Source organism: Taudactylus pleione, unplaced genomic scaffold (genome assembly GCF_031769625.1).
Source record: "Taudactylus pleione unplaced genomic scaffold, aTauple2 ptg000296l, whole genome shotgun sequence".
In the NCBI taxonomy this organism is placed as follows: Eukaryota; Metazoa; Chordata; class Amphibia; order Anura; family Myobatrachidae; genus Taudactylus; species Taudactylus pleione.
The window spans coordinates 22,331,010-22,351,878 of record NW_028284698.1 but is presented as its reverse complement, the minus strand read 5'-3'; the positions used below and the strand labels follow the sequence as shown (position 1 = coordinate 22,351,878).

The 20,869-nt window shown below is 40.0% G+C and overlaps 1 protein-coding gene across 1 annotated transcript; it reads left to right on the top strand.

The window, feature by feature from the left end:
- The first annotated feature begins 208 nt into the window (after positions 1-208).
- SH2D1A (SH2 domain containing 1A) lies at positions 209-18,744 on the top strand. The gene is made up of 4 exons (XM_088482939.1): positions 209-421; positions 16,726-16,789; positions 17,232-17,361; positions 18,722-18,744. Exons 1-4 carry the CDS (start codon positions 285-287, stop codon positions 18,742-18,744), a joined length of 354 nt encoding a protein of 117 aa, XP_088339065.1. The 5' UTR covers positions 209-284.
- Positions 18,745-20,869: the final 2,125 nt, after the last annotated feature.

The window sequence follows — 20,869 nt, the reverse complement described above, 5'->3', positions numbered from 1 at the left end:
TTTTCACTCTACTACATTTATGTACTATTTATAAACTGAAATTGCCTGCTATTTTTATTGTTATCGTTACTACACTTACCAGATTGTTTTAGCTTGAACTATAATAATGAGATCAAACCATGCTCTTCTGCTTATGTGGGAGGGATTTGTCACCACTTCTATCTGTGTGACATTGCTGTACTTTGCTGTTTACACTTCATGAGCTGAAGTAACTTTTTTCTACTTGTCCTCAGTCATCCTTTATTTCTTTATTAACCAGGTCTAATTGACATCTATTTAAAAAAATGGAGAATGTGTCGGTTTACCATGGGAACATTACCCTTGAAGCTGGGGAGAAGCTCCTCTGCGAAGCTGGAAAAGATGGCAGTTACTTACTGCGTGATAGCGGGACAATGCCTAACATGTATTGTCTTTGTGTTCTGTGAGTACTTACTGTGCTTGTTGTCTTAATGTAGATGTTATTCTCAAAGTTTAAACTATCACCAATACCTGATAAATAAGCAGTGTTTTCATGTACAAAGACATTTTTGTCTTACATTACAGATAAATAATCATGACAGATATGTGAGTATATTTAGCACAATTTAGTCTGTTATAAGGCATGAGTGCAATACTATGGGTCATCCAGCGGTTTCAATGTCTGCATTACCTGTTGTTTCATTGAAGTCATCAACTTTTATTTTCACTTATATATAATAATTACAGATGTGCAGGTTCGGTTTTACTCGGTTCTTTAGGCCAAAATGATCGCAAGTTTGGATTTATTTTATTGGCTATCCAAAACACGTGATAGCCGATAGCCAATAAGATACCGTTTTTAAGATCCGAACATATCCGAGTAAAACTGAGTAAAACCGAACCCGCACATCTCTAATAATAATATTATTTTTCCATTTTATTGTGGTTTCTCGGACTTAAACTTTACAATTTATTTAGCTGGTAAGCTGCTTTGACTAGTAAGAGTTTACTTAGATTATGATTTTAACTCCTTTTGTTACAGTACTGTACCGTAATTTACTTTTAGAACCAAAATTTTGATTTACTCCTTTTCCAAAGTACAATTTGAATAAATGTAAATTGTTGCCTTTAAAGAGTTCAGTAGTAAGTCAGCAAGGTATATCTTGAAACTTAATATGTTAAGTTAGTACTATATATATTCAGTTAAATATAATACTATGTATTCATATCTGTACATGATCCATGTTTTGTGCCCTTATATTCATCTGCAGTAGGTCTAGGACACATAAGTAGGTTGTTAGGTCTGAAATATTCATGGAACAATACTAAAATATTACAAATTCCCAGAGCTACAGTAGCATGTATTGGTCCAAAGACCCTGAATGACAAGGCACGGGGGTTGTGTATAGGGTGAAAGTGCACTCAATTTCACTGAATGAGAAACAATTGGTTGTGACCTGAGCTTCCTCCTATTTCTGGCAGCTTATAAGGAAACTGTGGGCTGAAATCTCACTGATAATGTGCTTTCTGTCTCATAAGACTGACTGATAGAAAGCAAGACCAGGTTAATGTAAACACACATACTTCATTTACAATTGTATTTATATTACAGATAATGCATATAATAATAATGTGTATTATATCAGTATTAAAACTCACCAAGGCCTTCAATAATAATTTAAATAATGCAGACCAAGTGCATTCTATAGGTCAGAAAATGCAGTAAATTCTAATAATAATAAACCAAGCAGTTCAGTACAGGTTATATACACTTATATTACTAAAATTATATTTTTAAAATATATTCTATACTGAACCATTTTAGTTTTTCTTAACAGAGATTTTACTGTGTGAAGAAGAGGAATGAGATGGCTGCTGCTAATTACTTACTTTCACATAATTTAGAGATGAGCGGTTTTGACTCAGTTCTTTTCACCAAATCAGTGCAAGTTCGGATGTAACTTATTGGCTATCCAACACATATGAGAGCCGGATAAGCAATAAAATACAGTTTTTGAGATCCGTACATAACCGAGTAAAACCAAACCGCTCATCTCTAATAAAATTAAATATTCCATGATCCTAAATATATATATTTCAGCAAAATGTACAATTGCAAACAGTATTATTTATTTTCTTCCACCTTGTACTTCAAACATAATATTTAATGTAATAGGCTTTGTAACACTAATGGTTACCACAATGTACAAATCTAAAATGTGCATTTAAGAACCCAGTGAATTTTTTTAACTAACTTCATGCACGTTTTTGAGAAAGAAGGTAGATTTGAAACAATTTTAAATTAGAAGGTAGCAGAAATGTTAGTAACAATAATTTGCAAATCATCCTATTATCACTAAAATTTATATATATATTGTTTTAAAACTACATTTTGAGTATCATTTTCTTTCTTATACCCACCAAAACATATTTTTAGTTAATTCACAGTATGTTTTAAATGGACCCTAAATGAGTATACATGGAAAGTAAATGCATGCAGTAATAGGATCTCCAACTGTTCTATAGTAAACAATAGTACATTTCACTTGTCACACATGCTGCAATGTAGCTCATGTATTTGATCAGCTTTGCCTTTTTACATAGGCTCCACTGAATTTTCTAAGATACACTAAAACATTTCATAATCGAAACCTAATTTTGCTAATGCTGCTTAAATTTCAACCAATTTCTGATTCATTTTGAAAAAAGCATAAAATAGACAATCAGCGAGTTCCTTATTCTGATTTTTTTGTCAGCGGGGAGAACAATGCCTCTCAAAGTGGATGTACGTAGCTTTGAAGTGGTCGCATAAAAAGCGCTCAACAATTGACAAAGCTATGGAGTACAGATAAGATCTGTTCCGTTAGCAGAAATGACTTGAAAACAACCTGTCAGTTTATAAGCGTCGTACAGAAACATTCTGTTCATTGCTAACCCTTTCACTACCAGAACTAAGCTAACAATGATAATCCATAATACTGTATGTGTTAAAGTGTAAAAATCAAGCAAAATGTTTCAAGCAAACTATGACTGATACACAAAGATTTACAGTGGATACAATTTGCCTTATTTATTTTTTTTAAATGTGTCTAGAAACAACCAGGCATTCTAAAAACTGTAAATTTCTTCTAATTTGAGAGAATTCCAACTGAAGAGTTACATGCTACCCTACTAAATTCAGTTCTGAAGACGTTCATGGATCCTAAATCTTAATTTTGGAGACTACAGATATTTTCTGCACATTTTAAAATAGCCAAACCAGTGGCGTAACTAGGGCAGGGTGAGCAGGGTGCGTGCCCTGGGCGCCGTTGGACCGGTGGCACGGGGGGGGGGGGCGCCGCCGGCCATGGTACCGGCCTGCCCGCCCTAGTTAGCCAGTGTAGCGCCGACCGCAATGTGTGCGGTCAGCGCTACACATTTACACAGGACCGGCGCTAGGCTTCCAGCGCTGGTCCTGTGCTTCACACCTGAGCCCGTTCCCTCCCCCTGAGCGCTTGCCCAATAGCGCTAGGAGGCGGGCTCAGGCTGTGCATAACACACGCATCGCCGCCAGCGCTGGCGGCGATGCGTGTGTTAAACAGCAGCCAATGAGAGTCAGATAGACTCTCATTGACTGCTGCAGCACCCACTGCAAAAGCCGGACTTCCGTCCAGCTCCAGCAGTGGGTAATGGGACTGACGTCATGACGTCTGTCCCATAATGCTGAGTGCACCAGCCTGGGCGGGAGCGACGTCGCGGACAGGAGCAGGAGCAGGAATTCAGGTAAGTATATTTTTATATATATATATATATATATATTTTTTTTTTTAACCTATCTGCACAACGGGGGAGGGGGGTGGCTACTACTGGGGGGACCTGTACTGGGGGAGGTGTGGCTACTACTGGGGGCGCCATTGGGAGGACCTCTACTGGGGGGGGGGCTACTCTACTGGGGACTACTACTTGGGGGGAACTACCACTGGGGGCATTATAAAAGGGGCCTATTACTAGTGGCACTGCACTTGGGGGACCACTACTGGGGGCAATAATAGGAAGGAACACTACAGGGGGCACTGGATAGGGGGGATCACTACAGGGTGCCTGCATAAGGGGACCACTACTGGGAAAACTGCATGGGGGGGACTACGGCTGGGGGCACTATATAAAGGGCACTGCATAGGGGGGGGACTACTACTGGGGGCACCATATAAAGGGCACTGCATAAGGGGATACCGCTACTGGGTGCACTGCATTGTGGGGACTGCTACTGGGGGCACTGCATAAGGGGGAACACTACGTGGGGCACTGCATTTGGGGGGGGCACTACTGGGGGTACTGAGTAAGGGGAACTAATTGGGGGCTGTATAAGGGGGACCACTACTGGGGATACTGTATAAGGGGCACTACTATGGGCCTGCATAAGAGGGACCACAACTGCATACTGGGGGTACTGTATAAGGGGTACTACTGGGGTTAAGGTGCATATGGATAGGAATGTTCAGTTTGAAAATAAAGGGGTGTGTCATGTTGACACGCCCCATTTTTAAGTGACCGCGCCCATTTTTTTGCCGTGTGCGCCGGCGGCGCGCTCACATCGGGGGGGGGTTTGGCTCCCTTTTCAAATTTGCCCTGGGCTCCAAATACCCTAGTACCCACTGAGCCAAACTCGTACTGTGTGCACTTCAGACATTGCATCACAATGGACATTCTGAAATGAGAGTTCTGAGTGAATACCTTGTGCACACTTTGTTATGACTTTGCCCATACATTCAGTTATATAGCAGCACAGACGGTGTAATGGTAGCATTACTGCCTCACAGCACTGAGGTCGTTGGTTCGATACCCACTACGGCCCTAACTGTGTGGAGTTTGTATATTCTCCCTGTGCTTGCGTGGGTTTCCCCCGGGTTCTCCGGTTTCCTCCCACACTCCAAAAATATACTGGTAGGTTAATTGGCTCCTAACAAAATTACCCCTAGTGTGTGTATGTGTGTATGTGCGCATGTGGTAGGGAATATAGATTGTAAGCTCCACTGGGGCAGGGACGGATGTGAATGGCCAAATATTCTCTGTAAAGCGCTGCGGAATATGTGTGCGCTATATAAATAACTGGTAATAAATAAATAAATAAATAAATAGCAAATCTGGGTCACAATTTTTCCACAAATCAATTTTCTCAGTGGAACAGACCATTTGAAAGAGATACACAGTCTTTGAAAAGATGAGAAGAGCCAATTAATTCTGCAGTGTGTTGTGGCTGCGGAAGGACAGGGGACACTGAAGGCCAAATTTCACTACTGAAATGAACAACATGGAGTGGGGTAAATCTTCCATGGAGCAGTTTTGAAAAATGTATCAATCTGTATCCATTAACATATTCAAAAGACCTGATGTCATTGCAAGAAAGCCTTAGTAACGGCTAAGCAGGATACGTTAATGAACTTTCTATATTGGGATAACTGTGTAATGATATAACTGCACAGCATACTTGTAGAAAGTTCCAAAGTTCTGGAAATGTAAAGAGCGGGAAAAAGCCAGCAGCTTTTGGGTCCAAGTGTGGAGAACAGGGTAACAGATAAAGAACTTAACCGTTCTGATAGTCTGGTATATGAATGTAGATAATCAATCTAAAGTGTAGTGTTGCTCTTTTTTGATTACCCCACAGAGAGTATATTACCCCCACAGGAAGTATATTTTCCAGATATACAGTAATTCTCTGTAAAATATATAAGTAATAGGTGGCCAGGTTTAAGGAAACACACATGGAGAATTAAACAAAGTCTGATAATTCTCATATATGCCTTTCTAATATGGAATGAAAATCTGTCTCCTTTAGAAGTTACAATAACCAGCTCACCAATCTGATAACAATCAGTACCTTTAGAAGGAAACAGTGTTATTAATGAATCCAGGTCACCGCTAATCCTTTCACTTGTCTCTGCAGTATAAATACAGACAGTATATTGCTTTGCTAGATTGGTACGACATTCATAGAATATGAATATTTTGTAGAAAGGCAAATCTGGAATTACCCTTCTTAATATTTTGCAGCGGTTCTTGCTGTTGGGTCTCAAGTAACACATTGTGTTAATGTTACTGTTTACAATGTTATCAGCAGTAAAGTTACATAATACAGAACTTCTGTTCCTTGAACAAAGCGATATTAGGCTGAACACAAAAGTGTTATCCTATGGTAGACAACAGTGATCCTATAGAATAGAAGAATTATGTTTACTATACATCTAGTACTGGCAACCATCATCATCACGTCTGTGGATTTGCTTCTGTTGACAGGTGTATTTGCGTCTCTTTGTGGGTCTATTACAGTTCACAATTATGCGAACACACTCATATTGTAAGCGGATTTTGCATGTATGCTGCATCCCTCCCACGTTCTACATGTCCAAGTGTAAGATGGCACAAGCGTCAGATCTGCATATGAACATAGGCCTATACATTTTATGTGGGTATGATATGCTAAGTCAACAGTGACTCATGTCAACATGGGACCATGTCAAAATTCATCATGTCTACATGGATGACATGTTGACATGATATAATGTCAATCCATTGTCCCAGGTGGCTTGACTTTTCTGGTCCTGGTGGCAGTGGCATCTCCAGTGTTGTCTTCCGGGTCCTAATGGCCATGTGACCAACACTACCGGTGGAGATGTCTGATGGAGTGGCATTTCAGTGTGTATTTTAGCCCCATCCCTAATTCAAATCTCTATCCCTCCACCTAGTACTTAACCTTTACCCCCCCGTGCAGCCCAACTGTAACCTCCCACCACAACTTAAATCTCCCAAGGCTCCGAACCCTAAACGTTGACATTCCTGGGATGTCAACATGGCGCCTGTCAATGTATTGAACCATGTTAATATTCTAATGTGGTCATTGTGGTGTTGACATTAAGAATGTAGTCATGGTAACTGTCGACCATGTGACCAGGTCCCTTTTATGTGGCATGCACAGTACAAATTGGTGGATGCAATGCCCATACTGTTTAAACGACAGTTGCAACTGTGCCTTGGTTGTAAATATACAGTTTACAAGGAATTAAAATCATTAGTATATTTTAATTAATTGAAAACTATATAAAAATTGACTGATAAGTAAAATAAAGATAGTAAAAGTGTTACTCTGTCTTTCTGATACTGCAAAGCTGTAACATAATTACCTTTACATTAACCTAGTAGGTTGTCATTCTATGGATCCCAGATTTTACTTTTCTATGTACATTTTAAATATACCTCTTTGATGGTACATACAGTCAGGTCCATAAATATTGGCACATTGACAGAATTTTCATATTTTGGCCTCTATTCACCACCACAATGGTTTTGAAATGAAACAAACAATATGTGCTTTAACTGCAGACTTTCAGATTTAATTTGAGGGTAATTACATCCAAATCGGGTGAACGGTGTAGGAATTACAACAGTTTCAATATGTGCCTCCCACTTTTTAAGGGGCCAAAAGTAATAGGACTATCAACTCAAAAGCTATTTCATGGACAGGTGTGGGCTATTCCCTCGTTATTTCATTATCAATTAAGCAGGTAAAAGGTTTGGAGTTGATTCTAGGTGTGACATTTGCATTTGGAATCAGTTGCTGTCAACTCTCAATATGAGATCCAAAGAGCTGTCACTATCAGTGAAGCAAGCCATCATTAGGCTGAAAAATCAAAACAAACCCATAAGAGAGTTAGCAAAAACATTAGGTGTGGCCAAATCAACTGTTTGGAACATTCTTAAAAAGAAAGAATGCACCAGAGAGCTCAGCAACACCAAAAGACCCGGAAGACCACGGGAAACAACTGTGGTGGATGACAGAAGAATCATTTCCTTGGTGAAGAAAAACCCCTTCACAACAGTTGGCCAAATCAAGAACACTCTCCAGGAGGTAGGTGTATATGTGTCAAAGTCAACAATCAAGAGAAGACTTCACAAGAGTGAATATAGAGGGTTCACCACAAGATGCAAACCATTGGTGAGCCACAAAAACAGGAAGACCAGATTAGAGTTTGCCAAACAACATCTAAAAAAAGCCATTACAGTTCTGGAACAACATCCTATGGACAGATGAGACAAAGATCAACTTGTACCAGAGTGATGGGAAGAGAAGAGAAGAGAAGGAAAGGAACTGTTCATGATCCAAAACATACCACCTCATCAGTGAAGCATGGTGGTGGTAGTGTCATGGCGTGGGCATGTATGGCTGCCAATGGAACTGGTTCCCTTGTATTTATTGATGATGTGTCTGCTGACAAAAGCAGCAGAATGAATTCTGAAGTGTTTCGGGCAATATTATATGCTCATATTCAGTCAAATGCTTCAGAACTCATTGGACGGCGCTTCACAGTGCAGATGGACAATGACCCGAAGCATACTGCAAAAGCAACCAAAGAGTTTTTTAAGGCTAAAAAGTGGAATGTTATGCAATGGCCAAGTCAATCCCCTGACCTGAATCCGATTGAGCATGCATTTCACTTGATGAAGACAAAACTGAAGGGAAAATGCCCCAAGAACAAGCAGGAACTGAAGACATTTGCAGTAGAGGCCTGACAGAGCATCACCAGGGATGAAACCCAGCGTCTGGTGATATCTATGCGTTCCAGACTTCAGGCTGTAATTGCTTGCAAAGGATTTGCAACAAAGTATTAAAAAGTGAAGTTAGATTTAGGATTGTTTAGTTTGTCCCATTACTTTTGGCCCCTTAAAAAGTGGAAGGCACATATAGAAACCGTTGTAATTCCTACACCATTCACCTGATTTGGATGTAATTACCCTCAAATTAAATCTGAAAGTCTGCAGTTAAATCACATCTTGTTTGTTTCATTTCAAAGCCATTGTGGTGGTGAATAGAGGCCAAAATATGAAAATTCTGTCAATGTCCCAATATGTATGGACCTGACTGTATGTCATTATCCTATCCACATATATTGTCATTTATGTACTGTATGTATTTTACTTCTGTATTTAAGGATGATTAAAACCCTGATAATTATTTTTTTTAACATCCTATAACAATCTAATGTTGTTGCCCTTCTTCTGTTTTTTTTTATACCATATGGGGGATGGCGGGTCACATGACTAGCACAAGATCTGACTGATTAAATTATCATTATGTAATGATAGCGGTTTGCAGAAAGGGGTTGATTTCCAGTCTTAGCAATGGATGTTGACCACCTGAGGATGCACCTCTGTCACTATGATGCTACAATGTTATAGGTATTCTTAGTTAATTTCTACAAAATGTGGAGACAGCGGTTAATGGAATTTATCTATTAACTTATTAGCATATATATATATATATATATATATATATATATATATATATATATATATATATATATATAGTAGGATGGTACACACACAACAATTTATTTTAGCTGCCTGGGGAGCAAAACCAGTGAAACCCCATGGGGTTCTCACAATTCTAATCCACAGATAAGTAAGAGTGCACTCGCCATGGTCTTTTTCCAAACAGAATTTATTACTCATATTAGTGTTACATCACAGTGCAGTCAACGTTTTGGCCAATGGCTGGCCTTCCTCAGTACACAATAGTAGAGAGTATGGTCTGGGCGCGACGCCTGCTGGACTACTTGAAGGGATGTGGAGCTCTGGTGTCTTTTTTCTTTGCTGCTTTCTTTGTAGAAGACATTATTATCACCTAACAATGATAATAATGTATTCTAGAAAGAAAGCAGCCAAGATAAAAGACACCAGACAAAATGCAGTCAAATTACTGTATTTGGCCTGTTTGTGTGGCAATTTCTGAAGCAACAAAAAGGCCACAATTAAGTGTGCAATGATGACCCCACTTGAATCAAGAGACAATCCTAAAGTTCTCAGGTCAAGTGATAGAGTATGTCAGTGTGTGGCCATTATAACATTACCAATATGTCACATATCACACATCTAGTAGCTCTTCATTCTTTTAGTGATAGGAGCGGAGACTATGGCCCTCATTCAGAGGCGCTCGCAAGAAGCGAGTGCTCGTTCTGAATGAGGACGGCCACTTGTTTTTTAGTGCGGCCTCCTGGTCGCTAGCTAAGCTGTGGGTTACCACCCACAGCTTTTGCGACCAACCAGGGTGATGGTCGCGTTGGTCAAGACCATTGCAACCATCGGGGCTTGCGACGAGACCCTAAGGTTGGGTCTTGGCAACCGCAAGGGAGCTTCCTGCTCTGATCGAACAGGAAGCTCCCCACTGACATCACTGCTGATGTCAGTATGGCCGCCCACAAAACAGCAGGCATTCCTTCAGGAACGCCTCCGTTTGTGTAGCCACCACACGCCCCGCCTACAAAACGGGGCGAGCTGTCGATCAACATCGACAGCCTCCCCTTTTGTAGTGAGCTCCGGAGTGAGAGAATTTCTCTCTCACTCTGGGGCTTGCGCACGCGCAGGGCCTTAACATCAACCCGGTTGCGAGCGCTCAGCACTTGCGAAAGGGTCTGAATGAGACCCTATGTCAGAGGTAAAACTTGCTTACTTATGAGTGTTTTGCTAAGATCTATTTTTATGGGCATCCTAACAAGCGCTGTTGTCTTGAGGGCATTCTATATTGCCCCACTAAAAACTGGATACCTCACTTACAGTGGTGCTTTAATGATTGTGAACACTTCAGAATTTTCTTAATTTCTTCTATAATTTGGCCTAAAACTACCTCAGATTTTCACACAAGTCCTAATAGTAGATAAAGAGAACTAAATCAAACAAATTAGTAAAAAAAAATTAGACGTGCACATCTTTATATTGAGGAAAATAACCTGTGTGTGAGTGGCAAAATTATGTGAAACTTTGCTTTCAGTATCTGGTATGACCCCCTTGTGCAGCAATAACTGCTTCTAAATCTTTATGGTAATTGTTGATTAGTCCTTAACCAGTGGCGTAACTATAAATTTTGCTCCCCCAAGCCAAAAAAGTTCCACGCACCCCCCCTCCGCCCAAAGATCAAACACACCCAAAGACGACGTTTAAGATGTGTGGTTACATGATACAGCAACGTGCCTTGCACATTATGAAACACTAAGTAATGCCACTTATAACACAGTGTGCCACACCGGAACGCCCCTTACAACACATTATGCCACACCGGAATGCCCCTTACACCACATTATGCCACACAGCAATGCCCCTTACACATGCCACACAATAATGCCACGTATAACACATAATGACATACAGTAAAACCCTTATAACAAATTTATGCCATGCTGTAATGCCCCTATTTCACATTATGCCACATTGTAATGCCACATACAACACAATATGCCACACAGTAATGCCACATACAACACATTATGCAACACAGTAATGCCCCCAATAGCACATTGTGCACACAGTAATGCCAAATACACATTATGCCAAACAGTAATGCCCATTACATCCCACCCTGACAGATCTACTTCACCAATCCTCCTCTTTGCTCCTGCCAGTCTGTCACCTCAGCTCAAGACAGGTTGCACAGTTTTTATGTCCATGTAGAACCAGATTATTGGAAACATAGTTTATAACCTGTAAACTTTGTGTAGCAAGTTAGTTTCCCTTATACAGTGCCCCCTGTAGTTGTGCCCCAAAATGCAATGCCCCCTATACTAGTGCCCCTTATGCAATGCCCCCTATACTAGTGTCTCTTATGCAATGCCCCCTGTAGTAGTGCCCATTATGCAGGGCCCCCTGTAATTGTGCCCTTTAAAGTAGTGCCCCCTGTAGTTGTTCTCATATGCAGTGCCCCTTGTAGTTGTGCCCCTTCAAGCAGTGCCCCTTGTAGTTGTGCCCATATGCAGTGCCCCTTGTAGTTGTGCCCCTTCAAGTAGTGCCCCCTGTAGTTGTGCCCCTTCCAGTAGTTGCCCCCTGTAGTTGCCCTCAGTAGTGAGCCCCCTGTAGTGAGCCCCCTGTGGTTGCCCCCAGTAGTGAGCCCCCTGTAGTTGCTCCCCCCTCCGCACACAAACACACGCAAAAAAAAAACAACTTACCTTTATCCCCGCTCCAGTGCTCCCGCTGTCCATACCCCGGCGTCCGCTCCTCGGCACTATGGGAGTGACGTCATGACGTCACTCCCATAGTGCTCTGCAGGACCCGGAAGACGGAGCTCACTCCTAAGCTCCGTCCCCGGCGTCCGCTCCTCGGCACTATGGGAGTGACGTCATGATGTCACTCCCACAGTGCTCTGTGGGACCCGGAAGACGGAGCTCACTCCTGAGCTCCGTCCCCGGCGTCTGCTCCTCGGCACTATGGGAGTGACATCATGGCATCACTCCCATAATGCCCTGTGGGACCCGGAAGATGGAGGGAGCTCTATCCTCCGGCTGCCGCCGAGGGTTTGAATAGGAGCCGGGCACCCGCTGGTAACACACTCAGCGGGCGCCCGGCAGATGGAGGGTGCAGGGGGTGCGACGGCACCCCCTGCCCCCTCCGTAGTTACGGGAGTTCTGCCACTGAGTGGCGTAACTACTGCCCCCATCGCCCCCAAGCTACCCAGCGCCTCCAAGCCACCGTGGGGGCTGCGGGGGCAGTAGTTACGCCACTGTCCTTAATATCCGCTTGGTGGAATTTGACCCCATTACTCTGTACAAAACAGCTTTAACTCTGTTATGTTGGTGGGTTTCCTCCCATGAACTGCTCGCCTCAGGTCCTTCCACAACATTTCGTTTGGATTAAGGTCAGTACTTTGACTTGGCCATTTCAAAACTTTATATTTATTATTCTTTAACCATTCTTTGGTCGAATGACTTGTGTGCTTTGGGTCGTTGTCTTGCTGCATGACCTACATTTTCTTGAGATGCAGCTCATGGACAGATGTCCTGACATTTTCCTTTAGAATATTTTGGTATAATTCAGAATTCATTGACTTTGATAGATCCCTTTTCTTTTAAAAAGACAGGTTGTCCACTCACACCTGATTGTCATCCCATAGATTGAAAATACCTGACTCTAATTTCACCTTTAAAATATCTGCTAAGCCCAAAGGTTCACATACTTTTGGCACTCACAGATATGTGATATTGGATCTTTTTCCTCAAAAATAAAAATGACCATGTCTAATGTTTGATTTGGTTCTCTTTATCTACTTTTAGGACTTGTGTGAAAATCTGAGATAGTTTAGGCTAAATTTCAGCAGAAATCTAGAAAATTCTGAAGAGTTCACAAACTTTCAAGTACCACTGTAGCTCTATCCCTGCATATGTTACCTATACATACAGTGCATCCGGAAAGTATTCACAACGCTTCACTTTTTCCACGTTTTATTATGTAACAGCCTTATTCCAAAATGGAATAAATTCATTTTTGTCCTTAAAATTCTACACACAATACCCCATAATGACAACGTGTAAATTGTTTTTTTGAGATTTTTGCAAATTTAGTAAAAAAAAAACACTAAGAAATCACATGTACATAAGTATTCACGGCCTTTGCCATTAAGCTCAAAATTAAGCCCAAGTGCATCCTGTTTCCACTCATCATCCTTGAGATAATCCTACAGCCTAATTGGAGTCCACCTGTGGTAAATTCAGCTGATTGGACATGATTTTGAAAGGCATACCCCTGTCCATATAAGGTCCCACACTTGACAGTGCATGTCAGAGCACAAAACAAGCATGAAGTCCAAGGAATTGTCTGTAGACCTTTGAGACAGGACTGTCTCGAAGCACAAATCTGGGGAAGGGTACAGAAAAATATCTGCTGCTTTGAAGGTCCCAATGAGCACAGTGGCCTCCATCATCCTTAAATGGAAGAAGTTCGGAACCACCAGGACTCTTCCCAGAGTTGGCCGGCCATCTAAACTGAGTGATTGGGGGAGAAGGGCCCTAGTCAGGGAGGTGACCAAGAACCCAATGGTCACTCTTTCAGAGCTACAGCATTCCTCTGTGGAAAGAGGAGAACCTTCCAGAAGGACAACCATCTCTGCACAATCCACCAATCAGGTCTGTATATTAGAATGGCCAGGCGGAAGCTACTCCTTAGTAAAAAGCATATGGCAGCCCACCAGGAATTTTCCAAAATGCACCTGAAGGACTCTCTGGTCTGAAGAGACAAAGATTGAACTCTTTGACATGAATGCCAGGTGTTATGTTTAAAGCAAACCAGGCACCGCTCATCACCAGGCCAATACCATCCCTACAGTGAAGCATGATGGTGGCAGCATCATGCTTTGGGGATGTTTTTCAGCAGCAGGAACTGGAAGACTAGTCAGGATAGAGGGAAAGATTAATGCAGTAATGTACAGAGACATCCTGGATGAAAACCTGCTCCAGAGCGCCCTTGACCTCAGACTGGGGCCACGGTTCATCTTTCAGCAGGACAACGATCCTAAGCACACAGCTAAAATATCAAAGGAGTGGCTTCAGGACAACTCTGTGAATGTCCTTGAGTGGCCCAGCCAGAGCTCAGACTTGAATCCAATTAGACATCTGTTGAGAGATCTGAAAATGGCTGTGCACCGACACTTCCCATCCAACCTGATGGAGCTTGAGAGGTGTTTCAAAGAGGAATGGACGAAACTGCCCAATGATAGGTGTGCCAAGCTTGTGGCATCATATTCAAAAAGTCTTGAGGCTGTAATTGCTGCCAAAGGTGCATCAACAAAGTATTGAGCAAATGTTGTGAATACTTTTGTATGTGTGATTTCTAAGTTTTTTTTTCTTTACTTAAATCTGCAAAAATTGCAAAAAACTTTTTACACGTTGTCATTATGGGGTGTTATGTGTAGAATTTTGAGGATAAAAATGAATTTATTCCATTTTGGAATAATGCTGTAACATAACAAAATGTGGAAAAAGTGAAGCGTTGTGAATACTTTCTGGATGCACTGTATAATCTATAAGTGTAGTCTGATTATGTATCTGTTAAAGATGTTTGCTAATTGTTTCTGACAGCCAGTTCTATGTAATGTGTTATATTCACATTCATTTCAAAATACCCTTTTAGCAATATATCACAAGCTTTCTCTATTTAACTGAGACAAACAATCTGTTGGGGTCAAGTAAAATAAAATACAAGATGGATTCCAACTTGCTGTGCTAGCAGTACATTTTTCTGAAGGTACTCAGCAGTGTACAGTACCGGCAACTCCTTATCATATCACTTTTAATCCTATATAACTAGCTCCAGAAACTGAAAGAAATCATTCAAAATAATTCAGAAATAAATAAAATCATCATCTGAAAACTAGTCTAGGGTATGGAGACCACAATAAATCTTACATCAACTTGGAATTTAGGTGAGCACCAGTACCTTAATTCTGAGTACTCGCACCTTTTTCATAGAAGAAAGTAGCCAGCAATCAGCTTCAAAATAGCTTTTATCAAGTACATTCTATAAAGTGGTAGGTAGAAGCTGATTGGTTAGTATATGCAACTTCTCCACTCTCTGCATTGCTTGATATATATCTGCCCAATTGAGCTTAGCAGTTAATACAGATAAAAGAAAAGGTGGAGTTGAAGCTGCATGAGGTTTATTTGAAGTGGGTATGGCGTAATTTAAAAAGATAAGAATAGTGGGCAGCGAGGATGTAAAAAAAAAGAGGGACATCGGAGGTAAGGAGAGGTAAGGCAGGAGAGAATGATGGGCTAGTGTGGAAAGACAGGTAAAGCAGCCAGTGTATTGAGGGAAGATGTACATCATTAAACAGATGAACACACTGCAAAATTAAATAGGACTAAAGATTGAATATAGTAGTAGCAACAACAATAATAATAATAATAATAATAATAATAATAATAACCAATTTCAGTATTTTGGACCTATCACTCAACAACTTGAGAGAATTAAAAAATGTCTCCCTCTCATCCCTACTTTTCCCACTTCCCTCTCTTCTCTCTCTCTCCACCATTTTTATTTCCCTCTCTCCATCTTTTTTTCTCCTTCCCCACAACTTTTTTCTCTTGCTCCGCCAACTTTTCTCCCCACCACCATATCCACCTCCCACGGGAATACTGCTGGTGAGCTCTTCTGACTAGTCCTTTCCCTCCCAGCAGAATAGTCATCTTTAATAGCAGTGAGGACGCTTAGCAGGGGGCATGTACCACCGCCTGACTCTCACTGAGCACATTATTGACACATACACTGTGGATGATATAGTAGATTATAATGATGAAATAAAAGAATGTCTTATGCATGGAAGGAGTAACCAGATGAAGATAAGGGATGCTGAGGAAGTAGAAGGATGCAGGGGGTGCAGAGCTTGAGGCCTAGAAGAATCATTGGAGTTGGCCCAAAGGATTTTTTTTGCATGATTATTTTTTTTAATGAAAGCTATTATTTTAATCTTTGCAATTTTGCAAGTCTTTTTTTAGAGTTATACATAAGTTGAATTACTCTTCTAGGAGAAAACAGAAAAGTAATTGTTTGAGTAACTGTCTGACTAACTCAGAAGCGACACCTTTATTTAAAAACACATTTGCAATAATGTTATTTTGCTTCCTTATTTTAGCAGGTACCTATATAATCAAAATGATTTGAGTATTCACATGTATTCCTGTCATCATAGTCCCTCATGTGCCTCAATTAGATATAAATATACCAGAACCTTTTAAAGTGTCATTTTACTGAACACTTTGCCCATTATAAATCTGAATAAATGAATTATTCCATTTTTTATTTTTCACAATGCAAAGCATACTGAAGTCTCCTATAAATGTATGCAAAACTATAATAAAATGTATTAGAATAATAGACTCCTCATGCATATGCTATCCAAATGAAGGTTTACTTTACAATAACATGCCTGAAATGTGCTAATACATGGCTTTACCCACATTCACACCTTTTCTATAGGCACAAAGACTTGATCTACACCTACAGAGTGTCACAAACAACAACAGGTTCTTGGTCAGCCGAGGTAAGGAGTCTATTTACTAGCGCCATCTTGTGATGAAAAAATGAAAGGATGAGCTTATTTTTTTAACTCTACTTTTCTGTGGAGAAGGCAGGTCCACTTTAAATATTGAATTGAATAGCAGGTCCACTTTAAATATTGATACATTTTTCACTAAGGAGTCCTGTTATTAAAACTGCAATATGGTTCTCCCAATCATATTATATTTACAGGCAAATAATTGAAGCTGTCTATTCAGAATAACTTATATTCATATATTTTATTCAAGGTTTGTAGAAAAATAGTAAATAAATAAAACTGCACAGAATGTATAATAAGAATATATTTTCCCTTAAAAAATGTCCTACTTGGACTATGACACAATATGTAATGAATACAAAACAAATGCTAAACAAATAGCATAAAATAAAAATAGAACTTTTAATTTATTTTGGTTAATTTTTAGGCTGCACCAGGTGTCCCAAAAAGGATGTTTAGAAAGATTCAGAGCCTAATCTCTGCTTACAAAAAACCAGGCCAAGGGATTGCAACACATCTACAGCATCCAGTGGAGAAGAAAACATTTAAGGCAAAAGGTGATCTATTACAGTGTACTGTGTTGTAGTATGTTGTACTGTGTTACATTCCATCTATAGTCATAGTTACATGATAAGTTTGAGAAAAGAAACATGTCATTTTTAACCTGTTATAAATTCTAATTGTATTGATCCATAGAAATCAAAACAGACTCCCAATATTGTGAATTTAAAAATTAAGAATATTATATCCTGGCCACAAATATAACAATCAGACAACCCCTCTGATATTGTGTACTAATTTTATCTAGAGATTACAAAATCAATCCATTTCAATCAGAATTAATGGACTGTGCCAAAGGAATACCCCAACCAAAGGAAAGTAGGGGTATACCAACTTGATCCCTGAGGGGTAACTATAAGAACAAGGTATTCTCTGGCACTGGAAAGAGAATTTAAAGTTAAGTCTGAGAAATTGTGTCTGTGACACATATGTCAATGGTGGAATATATCTCTTACTCACCAATTTGATGAGCTATATAAAGGAGAAGTGACCAAAAAATAGTCTACAGATGTAGTTGCAATGGATCCAATCCATTTACTCACCATTAAGGTGAGCTATATATAAATAAGAAATGTCCAACAATAATATATTTTTAAAAATAAATGATTTATTTGTAATAAGGTGCACTTTCTAAGATACATGCCTATGATGTCATGGAGAGACATTCTAGGTCACCTTCATTCACTTTTCACTGCCTGAGAAGTGGCCAGGCGCTATGAACCACATGTCAAAGTACAAAGAGATCTCTTTTATTTATTTTATGGGTTTTTTATGTTTTGTTCTTTATTGTTCCTATATTTTTTATCATTTGATTCAATTTTGTTTTATTAATTTCTATCTTTTATTCAATTTTATTTTACATAATTAGTTTTTATGCATTTCCATGTCAATAATAATGAGAGCAGTTTTAGACCTTTTAATCTGTCTATCCACGACATCATGGTTATGTATCTTTGAAAGTACATTTTATTACAAATAAATATATATTTTTTTAATTTGAACTGTTACGAACATTTTCTGTTTCCTTACTGGTGAGTAAAGGGATTGGTTCCACCACACATTCATCTGTAGACTATTGCTTGGTCATTCCTTGAGCAGTCCTAATTTATGTAGTTCATAAAATTGGTGAGTAAGAGTTCTGTTCCACCTTTCATATATGTGTCACAAGCTTTAATTTGCTCTTCCAGCGCCAGGGAAATACATGTTCTTATATTATCCAATCCATTTCATAGCATTTATCTTTAGACTGTGCTGTGTTCACTGTCTGTACTATTTTTCACTTTGCTTCTATCTTCACCCCACTCCTCAGTTCCAAGATTAAAATCTTATATAACCATATCATCATTTTCTCTTTAGCTCAGCTTCAACCTCCACATTGAGGTCCTTTTTCTAGAGCCTGTAATATAGTAAGAAATTAGAGAGTTGTACATACGATACAACCAAAACTTTTACACCAACTCCTCAGTCATGTATTAAGCTCACTAACCTAACGCTGTCTCTCATGGGTAATGAAATAGTGGAATTGTCAGCATCTCCTAGGCACCACAGTGTGACAAAAATCATCCTGGCCTAACTGTATATTATGTTGACTTTTTCTTACACAAATGCCCTTGTCCTCAATTGGGGTAAAATCACTATATGTCTAACTTGGAGGTTCCCAAACTCTGCCGTTACAGTCCAGATTTTAACAATATCCATGCATGGATATCCTTAAAATGTGGACAGTAATGGCAGAGTTGGGAACCTCTGGTCTAACTAATAGACGTGCCTATCCCAGTCATTTGTAATATACTGGTTTCCCCAACAACGTCTTGTGTGAGAGCCCGTTGTTTGGATACAAGGCTATAGATTGTGTAAATGAAAGTTAGATGATTGTTATAGGGAAGCTGAATCATAAAAATAGCAGAAACTCCAATACAAAACTCTGGTAGAACTTGGGTGTCATTTTAACTTTATATCTATACTACATCTCAGCAACTTTATTTTCAGTTCAAACCCAGATGACACATGCCATACAATGTGCCATCCACATCAAATTAACTCTGCATGAAGTGGCCTGTTCATTTCATGTTGTCAACCCATATACATATCTATGAATGCTTCCAGAGATATATAAACTTAGTTTCTTGACTTACAAGGTTAGTCCATGCATCAATACATCACATGAACTGGGTTTCACCAAAGGCATTACAATTAGCGAAAAGATTTTACATATACAGCTGGATTAATCTGACCATTGGGCTACTTAATGAAGCATAGATGGAGCAGGGCCGTAACTAGGGGTGTGCGAGCGGTGTGGCCGCACAGAGCACATAGCCCTGTGGGCGGCACCACCACTCACCCATGGCTCCCATGACTGGAACAACACCCTGCAGCCAGAATCTATGCAACAGTGCAACCTGGAGCATCCCTAAATGCCCCCACACATGGTATGATATTTTAAACGATATTGCAATTTTTGACCGATTGGAATGGCAAATCGTTTAAAAAGTGCCGTGTTTAGGCATGACCTTGAGGTTGGTGATCTCTTTAACATGCAGAAAGATCACGACCTGTCTTTCAACGATTTACTATACATCGTTAAGTCATGGACGATACAGATGCACGCATGGATCAGTGCAATTCGTGCGGCAAGCACCTGTAATAAAATAATTTTACTCACTGATCCGTCCCTGCATCTGTATCTTCTAAAATTTTTTTTTTTACAAAGATGCTTGTAGCACGGATCTCCCTTATCTGAGCGTGCATCTGTGACAGATGCTTGTATCACGGATATCTCTGATCCGTGAAAGCATCTGTCTACTATTGTGCACGATCTGAAGATATGCAAATCATTAGATCGCGCACGATAGATCTTGTGTACATCGTGCAGTTTTTGCTGCACATCGTGTCCTGGAGCTGCCAAGGAGCGTTCAATGGAAATCGTTAATGAGATTGGATCGTTACCTAAATTGTACCATGTTTACCCACCTTAAGATGCTTCAGACGTGCACACCGCTGCCCTAACAGCTGCCTGGATCATCCTGAGGATGTCCGGCATTGCTGTAATGCACAGTAGGGAGAACACTGCTTTAGATGAGTAGCATTGGTCGATCAAGCACAGAGTACTATTATTTTATGAAGTATCAGCAGAATTGTTCTTTCAACATAATGCGACTGATTCTGAGTTGGGAGCAAAGCAAAAAAAGCCAAGTAGCTTTGCACCTGGACAAACCATGTTTTTTTTTTGCATGTAGCCAACAAATACTGGGCAACTTTTTTTTACACTGCAGTCTAAATTTGAGCTAGGACACACCCCTACCAAATCTAATTCTCTCATTTTAAATCTGTCCCACCTGCAGACCAACATGATTTCACCAAGGTGCACAAATGAGATGTAGTTATGAGACATTGGGGTCTATGTACTAAGCAGTGATAAGTGATAGAGTGAAAAGTGATAAGTCTGTGATAAGTGCCAGCCAATCAGCTCCCAACTGTAATTTTTCAAACACAGCCTGTGAGATG

Excerpts from the sequence above, each read along its gene's own strand:
- SH2D1A (XM_088482939.1), top strand. The coding sequence starts at position 285 with ATGGAGAATGTGTCGGTTTACCATGGGAACATTACCCTTGAAGCTGGG. Across the intron at positions 16,790-17,231 it reads CAGGTTCTTGGTCAGCCGAG|GCTGCACCAGGTGTCCCAAA; the intron begins GTAAGGAGTCTA and ends GTTAATTTTTAG. Across the intron at positions 17,362-18,721 it reads GAAAACATTTAAGGCAAAAG|CTCAGCTTCAACCTCCACAT; the intron begins GTGATCTATTAC and ends TTTTCTCTTTAG.